We start from the raw sequence: 11,422 nt of genomic DNA, 5'->3' as shown, positions 1-11,422 counted from the left end.
GGGGGGGGGGGGGGACGCTTCTTTGTTTGGACGGTGTTATACTGCGCCCTGGTGGCCAAGATGTGCATGCCAGAAGGAGTTGCAATGTTTCGTTTACATCCAATTTTCTGAGGTTCTTACTCCGTTTTTATGAAACGCAAGAGAATAGTATGCTTTCATCATGCTTATCTCAGCCAACTCAGTTTATTTTTATTTTTTGTATATATTTTTGGGGGGGACACTGACTGCTCTGCATACCGGTGCATTTGGAATTGACGGTGGAGGGGTGGGAGGGATTTTTAATGCTGTATTTATTTTGCAGGAGAGTAGCCTCGATACATCCATCCTTGATCAGGAATATGGGTTGTCATATCACTATTTTTGTGCCTCCAGTGTAATGTGAGGAATGTCTGTGTTTTTTTTACAGGAGCAAATAAAGTTCATTTGGTCAGCGACAAAAAGCTCCAGGACACGTCCACATGTTGTGCTCTACCTGGCGTCGGTTCTAGGGCGTTTGCAGGAGCGGATCTTGAGTCTCCAGCTGGGCCAGCTGCCGGCGCAGGAGGTTGACTCTGTTCTGGAGCTCCTTGTTGTACTCGATGATGTGCAGCATTTCCTCGTGGGCCTCGTCCGCGCACCTGGACGAGCGGTTCCAGCGGAGGAACACTCCTGGGATTCAAGACCGCGATGGAGGTTAGTGAGAAAGGCAAAATAGCGTTTGTGCAAAATAGACAGAGGACGCATCGATTGTGACGAGAACTTTCAGAAAAAAAAAAAATCTCTCTTTTTATTTATTTTGCGGGAAACAAAAAGCCTCTGGATAAATGTGACTCAAGTCCAAATCAAACAACACAAAAATAACTTCCAGTCAGCCCGCATGCCTTTATTGACTTAATCGCAGCTCGCAGGCACGCAACAGTCCGAAATGTGTTTTTCCAGCAAGTGGAGTGTGTCAGGTGGCGCCTGACTTACTGGTAACCAGAACACAAACACAATCAATTCATGACAACACTATAGTATGTTGCGCAAAGGGCTGTGTATGGCTGGCCAGTTTTTTTTTTCCCCCCCACTACTCTGACATTTTGCCTACTCGTAGTCTTACTAGTGAGGGGACGAACGTTAAGTTGAACTTAAATTGGACCGGTTCACTCAATCGACCCCTTGCTCTCCGGGTCGCGCGGGGCATGATGGGAAAGGTGTCTTACCCTCCCACAGCAGCAGGCTCTGCGGTGCCACCGAGGGCCAGATGACCAAACCGTTGGACTCGTAAAGCGGGTTGGCCAGACGCTCCAGCTCCTGGGGCCGATTCACCCACGACCACAGCGAAACCGTCTTGTCGGACACGGACAGTTTGGCCCTGTGGGCGACGGTGACAAGGAGGCGTCAAGAGAACCGCGTCGCAACATGCTAACTAAGTTGATCGTTGCAGCTGACAAAGGCGAGCCCGCGGTGTCATTTCAGTGACCACACAAACATGACATTTGCTCATGAGGACAGCAAAGTACACAGGACTTGTTTGATTCAAACGCCGCCAGGGTGGTACAATCGACTCGTCACTCAAGTTGGGCAATATGTGGCTCTGGGGTGAACTTACTGTAACCTCTGAACTTACTGTAACCTCGTGTAAAACTTTGGCGTGGTCATGTCCAACGGTTGACAATGTCAGTTGTTTTGGCACAACATGCTGAACGGAGCCCAAGGCAGCGTGCCAACCGGGGCTTTGTGCTCGTGTGGCTGCTTTTGCCAAGAGGAGAGTGCCTCGTTGTCACGGTGCGGAAACGCTTCATGATGCCGTGATAGCATATTTCGGCGGCTCATACGTGTAGCGGGCATCGGAATGATTGATTGTTTGTGTTTTTTTTTTTTTTGGGGGGGGGTAGAGTTGGGAAGACTTTTGAGCGGGGTGCCAGATTTTTACAAAGTATCAATGAGCAATTCCAGCCGAAGCAGGCAACGTGCAATATTAGTCCATTGGTGAATGGAGGTGGCAGCTGACTAGTCACCGGAAAGAAAAACAAAGTTTACCTCTCCGCTGCACTGTTGCCCAGAAAAGTGCCAAACTGGGAAGCGTACGAGTGCTCAAAGAGCAGCACCAGGAAGGCCTCGCCAAACTCAAAGGAACAAGGAAACTGGCGCAGGATCTGCCACACGCAATCCAGGAAGAGCAGGAAGACGGGAGCCTCCTGGCGAGGTTTGCCGTTGGAATAGGCCGATTGGGCGCAGCGCTGCCGGAACGGGTGACCCGCCTGCAGAGAGGAACGGCCGCTCCGTGTCGGCGTCTGCGCGGTTCCAAACGGCGACCTTGCCGAGAGAGGTGGAGCTCACCTGGAGCCACTCTCGCTCCAACAGGCCCTGGAAGCCTCGGATGGTCCTGCAGCCGGGATCCAAGATGATCTGAGCCAAGGAGGTGATTTGGAGCGTGGAGTCTGTGCCTTCGGTGCCGTGGACCAGGACGGACGCACCCTCCCTGGGACACGGCATACATACGAGTCACGCGTGACCCGACGCCAAATCAAAATGGCGTCCACCCCGGCGGGCCTTTGGAACCTGTCGATGCACTGGGCCGCCAGGCAGGCGGCGGTCAGGATCTCCTTGACGTGCCCCAGCCAGTTGGAGGCCTCCAGCTTGCTGAGCCAGCGGTCCATGTTGTGCGACTGGTCGTTGCACGCCTCCACCAGCTTGATCAGACTCTCCTGCAGAACGCCGGACCTGGTGAAGCGACGAGGCTTGAAGTCAACCTTGTTTGCTGGCTTAGGAGCGACCTTTTTTCAGGTTTTGGAGCCTGCGCTAAGCCATTGATTTGCCATAGTGCTGATCCACTTCATTTCCAGAGCACGAGAAAAACCACCCCGGCCAAGTACAAAGTGCCCGACACGAAACAAAGGCCGCTAACAGGACAAAACGAGAAACGCCATTAAGCGCAAAGACAACGCGGGGTCTCCCGCTGAGTCGAAAGCCAAAGAAGAAAAATGACCTTTGAGGTGAGTTTTCAAGACGACAGAGAGCGGGCTTGTCTCATTCCCAAAGGGAGGGACAGGCAACGGGAAAAGCCTAGTTTGGACCTCGGGTTTGAGCGCACCTTTCGATGGCCTTGTGGATCCTCCTCCACTGCGGGTAGTTGGCCTCCGACTCGAAGCCTCCTCCTTTGGCTTTGGCCTGCTGGGCCACGTTAATGGCGCGCGTGTCGATGACGTAGCCGCGCTTGCCCGGCCTCAGGGTGGCGTTGATGAGCTTCTCGTCTTCCTTGCACCGCCGCCCGTTGGTGCCGGTGAGAGGCTGAGCCGCTCGCATCATCACCTACGACCCACATCGAGATAGTCGGTTGGGAGAAACGGCCGATTCGACAACTCGCACTGCTCTTAAGTATGGCCACGAGGCACAAAACAGCGGTGCCTCGGGAAGAAAAAGTGAGAAGCTGTCAGAAAGATCGACGCGCAAGTAGAAAAAAATCTAGTCGAGTCCAACAAAGTATTGCTATTTGGTCGGTTGTCTCCAGCAGTTTGCTCACCATGCCGTTGTTCTTGTGGTAGTAGCTGAGCACGGGAAAGCGGCCGCCGTGACGGAACGTCGCCGCCATTCTCAGCGCCTCGTCGTCGATGCCCTTGGGCACCGCCACCAGGGGAGGATAGGACGGACAGACGCTGAAGTCCTTGTTGACGTCACTCAGCCGCCACTCGTCTGTCTGCGAGAGAAATGCAGTGGAGAAGCCCACTCCTGCCTGTACGGGATCGTTGTGTCTCAACAAGACCAGCTCGTATGTATGCCAGGGTAACCGACTGAAATTTGTTTGCGATTGACCAGTTCGGTCAGGATATTATGAAAATCTCAATCGGTGCCAAAAAAAATTATCTAGAAAGCATCTCACGATTAAAAAAAAAATTATCTATTTGTTGACCAGTGTACTTATTGTGAGAAACCATGAAGGCGTTCAGTGTCTTCACTCCTTCACTCTTGAATTTCATGAATTACTAATAAGATATAAATTGTGTATCAAACTGGTCGCCCTTTGCATTTGTCAGTAACCAAGAGGAAGCTCTCAATGTCAAAAAAGCGGCGATAAGAGTCTGGCACCCCAAACAAACAAACCCCAAAAAAATACAACAGACATAAACAAATCACTTGTACTCATTAACTGTAAGTTATTTGTCCTGCTCGTCTAAAAATAGATATGCTGTACACAGACTTGGAAATATTTTAATTGTAATATTTCCTTATTGTCTCATTCAAGGTGACTCAGCTGAGCAGAAGGGCGGCGCCCGAACACACTCTTATTGAGCAGCCAGGGCTGGTATGTCTGCGACGGATGTCCTACCATGGACTCCAAGTCTTTAAAAGCATCGTGAGGACGGAAACAATTCCATCCGTCATGGACGACCTCAAACATGGGCCGGTAGAAGAAAGGGTACGTCAGGGAGATTGAATCAAGGGTCGAGAGGGCCTAGACAGCAATAAAGAGGAGCAAAACATGACTTGATTCAAGCTTGTCTTTCTTTGTTGTTGTTGTTTTTTTTACCTCTGTAGAGCTGGCAATGTTGATGCACTCCTCCATCCCAGGAATGTCTAGCTGGATCACTCTGAGGTCTTTACATTTGACTATGATCCTACCAACAGAGCCCACAAACCTGCAAGAGATTCTTCATGGAATCTTCAACAAGATATGACCAAAGCCTTTACGAGACGCGGCTCATTTTTGATAAACGCTGTCGAGAGAAGACGGCGAAGAAGTATTTCCACAGGCCGCCGTTACCTCTTCTCTATGGCGTCAATGTTGGAGTGAAGCAGCCACAGCTCCTCCGTGTTGTCCTGCCTGGAGGAGAGGATGAGGTGGTGGCCCGTCAGGCACAAGGTTCCCTCCACTGGGGGCATCAAGGGCCGGTGGAGGACCACCCCGTCCACCCGGGGGGTCTTGATCAGCTCGGCGAACTCCATGACGACGCCTGACCGCTGACAGGTACAAAAGACACACAAACGCAGTACTGTGTGTGTGTGTGTGTGTATCCAACTGGCAATGACCGCTAGCTTCGGGCGGGGAGCGAAATGGCTAAAGCGAACGAGCTAGTCGGTGGTGACCAAAACGGGAAACGGGCGACACAAATAAGCTATAGTTTACACCTAAGGCTGAAATCGCGCGTGTCGCAAGCTTCCACGAAAAACACACCCGTGTGTCTAATGTTAATGCGCATTTCTCGTTCAATGACTTGACCGTCTTCCTTGTTGACACAAACGGGGATCGCTCGTCCCTCAAAAACAACACGCCGACTGGAAACAAGTGAGGCACCGAAGGAAACTCGCGACGGAAAAAACGGTTCTAATATGAACTAGTGAATTGAATTACTCGTTTTTACACTCACCTATAATTATTGTCGACAGTGCCGTTTTTTAAAGCAAGTTTATAACCAATTTCTTGAAGCTCTGGCGATACCAAATTCGGACACAAGGGTGTAGCGTTGCACAACCTTTCCGATGATGCGAGCTGCAGTGATGATTTTGAAATAAATGCACATTTATGTCACGGAGACAATCAAGACAAAGTGGAAAGAACACGTTTTAGTCCATTGGTTGGCGCTTGAAGAAAAATGCCATCCATTTTGTGAAAAGCAATCGGACCAGACAGCAGCATGGCGATCGATTGACAGGAGCGGTAGTAGACGTTTTCTCTCCAGGATATCACAGGGAACACTTGTGCTGCTCCCCGGCATGATCTGCTGCTGCGTGGGGACTTGAAACGAGACGCTAGATGGCATCCGCGTTAAAAGGGAGAATCAGTGTGGGATGGGAGGGGGCAGAGTTGGGGGATGAATTACGTCGGCGAGGGCCAGTGGGGGGGACGCGGCGGTGGCTTGCAGCTGGAGGAGGGATGCGGGGAGGGCCGAAGCAGCAGCAGCAGCAGCAGCATTAGCAGGACGGGGAAGAGGAGGAGGGGGGCGTCGAATGAGATGGACCTTTAACAATTGTTCCATCACTCTCGGTCGGCTTAAAAGTGCTCGAACCCGCAGGGTGGGTGGGGGCCATGCGCTGCGTCCGCGGCGGCGTGCGCGCGCCATCCGAGCCCGGAGCCTGGGGGAGCTGCGGCGGCTCGTAGATGGCTCCGCGGCTGCGGGTGCAAAACAGGTGTCCGGGAAGTGTCGTCGGGAGGGGGGCGAGGACGAGGAGGAAGAGGAAGAGGGGCCAGCGACCGGGGGCAAGATGGCAGCCAAGTCCGACGGCCGCGGGCTCGTCTCCGGCTTCGCCCAGCTGCGCAACCTGGACGAGGCGGTGGGCGCGGGAGAGGAGGGGCCCGACAACGGCAGTTCCTTCCACATCTGCCACTGCTGCAACACCTCGTCGTGCTACTGGGGCTGCCGGAGCGCCTGCCTGCACTACCTGCGGGCCAGGCGCCGGCAGGCGGCGGCCGGGCCGCCGCACGAGGAGCAGCGGCGCCTGTGGCTGGACTGTCTGTGGATCGTGCTGGCCCTGCTCGTCTTCTTCTGGGACGTGGGCAGCGACGTGTGGCTCGCCGCCTACTACTACCGCGGCCGGGACTTCCTGTGGTCGGCCGTGACGCTCTTCTTCGTGCTGGTGCCCTCGGTGCTGGTGCAGATCCTCAGCTTCAGGTGGTTCGTGCAGGATTACACCGAGGGCGCGCTGGGCTCCGTGCAGGGGCTGAGCAGCCGCCGGGCCGCCGCCAGCCTGCAGCGGGACCGATGCTGCCGGCTCTCCGTCTGGCTCTGGCAGAGCGTGCTGCACGTCTTTCAGATGGGACAGGTGTGGAGGTAAGAGCCGCGTCGGCTGCCGCCTGCGCACCTGTCACCTGGAATAACCCGCATCGGTGCGCTCGAGGGCAAAATCCCTCGTTGTGCTTGTGTCGTGCGGAAGCGGGGAAACGAGCGTGATGCGAAGGGGGAGACTCGTATTTCTCTCCATGCGCGAACGGGGAATAAGTGCGCCATTGCGCTTGTGTGGGGAGTAAAAGTGCGTGCGTGCGTGCGTGCGTGAGGTGTCTTCAAATCCCACTGCGCCCACCCTCCTCCCCGAGCTGCATTGAAGAGTCCAATCATATCGGTATTGCAACACTCCTGACGGAGCATCTGTTCTCACGCAGTTCACGATACTACACGACCCCCCCCTCCCCGCCCCCGCCCAACCCAATACACAGACATGATGTCATTGTGTCTTCTGCAACGCTCGGCATTTTCTAAAATTCCCAAATCCAAATTTGCCCACGCACAATTGAGGAGAGGACAGCTGCATGTTGTGACACTCTGGCGGACGAGGTTTCCTCCTTCAAGTTGGTCAAAATTGGTGTCAGTCCCAGTCCTGGCACATTTGGAGCAAGGATTGCGTTCAACCGAGGCCAATATTTTCTGAAGTGAATCATTTCACCACTGACAGTTTTCGCCACCGAAGGTTTTTGTCTTCTTCGCCCACCGGTGCTTTTTGGTGTTCTCGTGGCCGGCCACTCATCTCCATATCGGCTTGTTAGCCTTTCGCTGAACTCTCGCCGAGCTAAACTGACATGAGCGGCTTTTGACCCCGCCGTGGGCAGCCAGGGGGATCGTGTCCGAGGGGCAGACAGCAGCCCTGGGAGCGCACTCAAGAATCTTCAGGAGAAACGACGCTGAGCTGAAATGCAACCCGTTTTCCTTTTCCTCCTTTCAAATGTCGTGTCAAACACCGTAGAGTGCCACCATCTAGTGGTTGATAGTGCAATTACACCCAAACATGAACAGGAGGCAGAACCAAATAGTTGACCTGCACAAAACAACAACCAAAAAAGCTTGATTTTCAACTGAATGCAATATGCTTCTGTAAAATTTGCATCAGATTTTGATTTGAAAAAAGGCACTTGTTCTGAGTGAAAGAGGAAGTCAACACGAACACAATCATAAAACAAGATCAACAACACTGAATTGTCCCTAACATTGCGGCATGTCAGCTTGCGAACTAATGGGCTCTTTTTCCCTGCCCGGATTTGCCGCTCGCATCTCAGGTAGCAGCATCGCTTCCCGGGAACGTTGCGACTTCATTAGGAGAGGAAATCGCGCTCGAGAGCCGACGGGAGTCACGTCTCACGACCTCTTTTTTTTTTTTCTTCACCTCCACCATCAATTATCCGCCTTCCCGGCGTGCATTGCGGCCAGCCCGCAGGCTGCCATCACGCTGCCATGTTGATTCAATTTTTTGATGAGCGAGGGTTCCGCTGGCCTCTTTTAATCCTGCTATGCTGCACTGCAAGTCTCCTGGCGGCGCGATGGCCGACTTCAGCGGCGCGAACCCGAACGTGACTGCGGAGGAGGGAAGTTTCAGGGGAAATCCCCAGCGCAGCGGCCCCGCCCGGGGGAGACCTTCTTTTTCTTCCCTTCCAATTTGTCACGATTGGCCGGCAACGCCGAATAATTGGCAATTACAGTATAGCGATCTCGCCACGAGCGGCTCAGTGGGCCGGCGGGAGGAGTCGTCGTCGACGTGGCTCCTGTAAACACAGCGAGCTGCAATTTCACACCAAATAAACAACGGGCGCACGAAGCCCTGCCGATTGCTTTTACAAAAGCACTTCAACGACACCCAATGGGCTCGGCAATTGGGCCGCCGGCATACTTTTGAGGCTGTCCGCAGCGACGCATTGGAAAGAATTTGCATCCGATGGACATTTCGCTTCTCCTTCTGGTCTGCGCAGCTTGGCCACCTGGGGCCTGTAGAATAAGGTTTTCTTTTTTTTCAACCCATCGGAGGGGGCGGCCATTTTGACTTGTACTGTCACTCCAGCTGTCGACTGAAAATGACATCATCACAGTGGCTCGGGGCTCCGGTAACGAGCGTTAAGGTCCACGCCGCGGCGGATTTTGTTCACAGGCGTCGCCTTGGCCAAGGAATGTTTGACTTGCTATATTTAGCCGGTGTGATGAAAGAGCTGATCGTCGATGTCGCCTTGACGCCGCACTCTGGCAGCTCTTCTCGAGCCGAGGCCAGCAGACAGACGCGCGAGCGGGAATATTAAGCACAGATGGGCCTTGCAGACAGACATTAGCATGGGCGTCACATGCGACGAGTGCGTGTGTCGCACAGGGATGCGACGGTGTGAGGCACACTCGCCAAACGCACTTTACATTTGCTCGTCCTGTTTCTGGAGCCGTTTGACATCGAGAGAGAGAGACAGAGAGTTGTTTCATTTCAGTTACATTTCAATGACCACATCAAAAAAGAAAAAAACAACAAGTAATAGAGCTAGTTTAAAAGTATATCAGTAGTAAAACAAATTGGACATCTTCAATGTTTGTTTTTTTTTTTAATTAAAAAAAAATCGCTACCGTCCCACCAGATATTATTTACATTTTTCCCCCTCCAAAATATTGTTTGTCTGCTTGTTTTATTGTTAAAAAAAAAACAGGGTCGATTTGTCGCATGCACGTTTTGTGCAACTTGGCTCGCGATGAGGATTGATTGACTTAGTAGTATTGTGCTGTTTGTACAGTGCACTGTGCGCGTGCGTGCGTGCAGGCAGGCCTGGTTGGCAGCTGCAGCGACTTCATCACTTGTATCATCCGTCAATAGCGAAGCGGTTGGTGATTCTGTTTCTAGTCATGTTTTTCTCTTTTGTTGTTGTTTGTTTGTTTTGTTTTTTTATCTGCATGCACACGACTCCTGGTTCCTCTCTCCACACGCGCTTGACCTGCGGGACATGCTGTTTGAGCACTCATTTGATACTCCGGACATCCAGCTCAAGGTCAATGTTTCGGTATCCTCCGTGTCCTCACAAGTAAGACCGCTTTGGCATACAGCGAAACAACTAAAGGTGAAAGTCGGCCGCGTGCGGAGGGCCCGTTGATTCGGGCTGCGTGCGCCGGCGCCTTGCTGCCAGGCTCCATCATTGAAGGGCGAGTGCGGGTTGACCCATTTCGTCATATGTAGGCCAGCTCATATTCTGGCCCACATCCATCGTTCATGCTTTCTTGTCAACCCCATTGGGCTTGGTAAGCAGATTCTTAAATCGTCTTCTTTGGAAAGTGCAGCCACAGTTGAGGAAACTTTTTTGAATTCAGTTTTTTGATCACGTTATAAAAGCAGTGGGGTGGCACGGTGGTCGACGGGTTAGCACGTTCGCCTCACGGTGCAGATGGCGTGATTGTGATTGTTGTTCGACCGAACCCGGGATTCTTTGTGTCAACGGCATGTTTTCATCGAGTACGAGCAGTCAGCGCAATTCTTTGACGGACCAGTATTGTCTGTTTTCATGATTCCTCAACAGTGGCTGAAAGAGTGAAAAGAAAAAAAAATAAGGATTAGAAAAGCATCGATGGGCTTATTTTCAGCCAGCGTGTCTGAGTGGATTAGTCCGGCATTCCTTCAAGGGATATGAGGGACCGAAACGGCAAATTCCTTTCCCTGCATATCAATTAGTTTGGAGGAGAAGAGCGGCCAGTGTCAGCGCACTGGGTTGTCCAGGAACAGTACGGCATGCCGATGCAAGCACGCATTTCAAGGTCGGGCATCATTCCGCCGCCAAAATCACCCACTTTGAACATCCGCCGCCGCCGTATTCTCACATTCCGTTTTGCGCCGGCGCTGAAAACATTCGGCAGTAAGTGGATTTAGACTCTTGTGAGTTTCCACGCGCTCCCAGATTAGCGCGGCGTCTAATCACGGAGCCTTTTGAAATGAGCTGAATTGATCCCAATGCTATCCCTCGCCCTGGAAAAAAAGCCTTCTATTGGGAATGGGATCATCCACGGCAGCATTGTCCAATGGTTTTAGCGGACTATGCGACATTCATGTTCATTCGGGAAATTTCAACCCTGTGAATTTCAAACAACCACCCCACGCGGTAGCTTCGCCTTTCAGTTTGCTAGCTAACGTGCAATAGCATCGATGATGTGGCACCGCAACCCTGAAAGCAATGGCATGAACACAAACGGTGCGGCAACACACGCAGGCAGGCAATATAGCATTGCTCGCGGCGATATATTTTCTATCCTCTGCAAAGATATTCGTGCTGTACCAATGATCTGAGAGGAGACGAGACGACAAACACTTTATTCACCGCTGACGCCTTGCAACGCTCACTTGCAGCCTAGTGCGAAAATACAAAAATGGACGTTTTGCCCATTGACTCCACAAGCAAAAAGAGACGTGGCCGGAGTGAGCCCACTGTCTCGCTCACTCCCTGTTTTTGCTCGTCCGTGGAAGGCTAATGAAGACGAAAGACACGTCGGCCATTTGCAAAGGTGACCGTGCCCAAAGGCGGCCGAGCGCGTCGTCTGCTCCCTTCCAGCCGTCTGGCGGCGAGCGGCCTTGTCGCCGGGGCGACCTGCGTGCCGTCACTTTGGCTGCCCCCCACCGCCTCCACTCCCCCTAAAAAAAAACCCCAAACAAACAAACCAACAAAAGAAAACAGGAAGGAAGGTTGTGGGTAAAGTGGAGCGGGGCAATGATGTGCCATGACGTCCATGGCAGGGGGAGGACTTGC

At 52.6% G+C, this 11,422-nt stretch overlaps 2 protein-coding genes across 2 annotated transcripts in view; one reads left to right on the top strand and one right to left on the bottom strand.

Annotated features, from left to right (window-relative positions):
- Positions 1 to 293: 293 nt before the first annotated feature.
- mtmr9 (myotubularin related protein 9) lies at positions 294 to 6,026 on the bottom strand. The gene is made up of 10 exons (XM_019885033.1): positions 4,727 to 6,026; positions 4,493 to 4,601; positions 4,292 to 4,417; positions 3,488 to 3,661; positions 3,059 to 3,276; positions 2,527 to 2,688; positions 2,305 to 2,446; positions 2,005 to 2,225; positions 1,185 to 1,336; positions 294 to 648 (listed from the first exon to the last, which is right to left on the bottom strand). Exons 1-10 carry the CDS (start codon positions 4,906 to 4,908, stop codon positions 485 to 487), a joined length of 1,650 nt encoding a protein of 549 aa, XP_019740592.1. The 5' UTR covers positions 4,909 to 6,026; the 3' UTR covers positions 294 to 484.
- A 139-nt stretch (positions 6,027 to 6,165) lies between these two features.
- Positions 6,166 to 11,422, top strand: part of xkr6b (XK, Kell blood group complex subunit-related family, member 6b) — a 15,561-nt gene continuing 10,304 nt past the window's right edge. The window contains exon 1 of the mRNA XM_019885032.1: positions 6,166 to 6,731. Within this exon, the coding sequence (XP_019740591.1) occupies positions 6,166 to 6,731 (566 nt within the window). The remainder of the gene's footprint in view (positions 6,732 to 11,422) is intronic.

The sequence above is a fragment of the Hippocampus comes genome, unplaced genomic scaffold (genome assembly GCF_001891065.2).
Source record: "Hippocampus comes isolate QL1 unplaced genomic scaffold, H_comes_QL1_v1.1 scaffold144, whole genome shotgun sequence".
Classification (NCBI taxonomy): domain Eukaryota; kingdom Metazoa; phylum Chordata; class Actinopteri; order Syngnathiformes; family Syngnathidae; genus Hippocampus; species Hippocampus comes.
The sequence above is the reverse complement of the archived record's forward strand: the minus strand, read 5'-3'. Positions and strand labels throughout refer to the sequence as shown.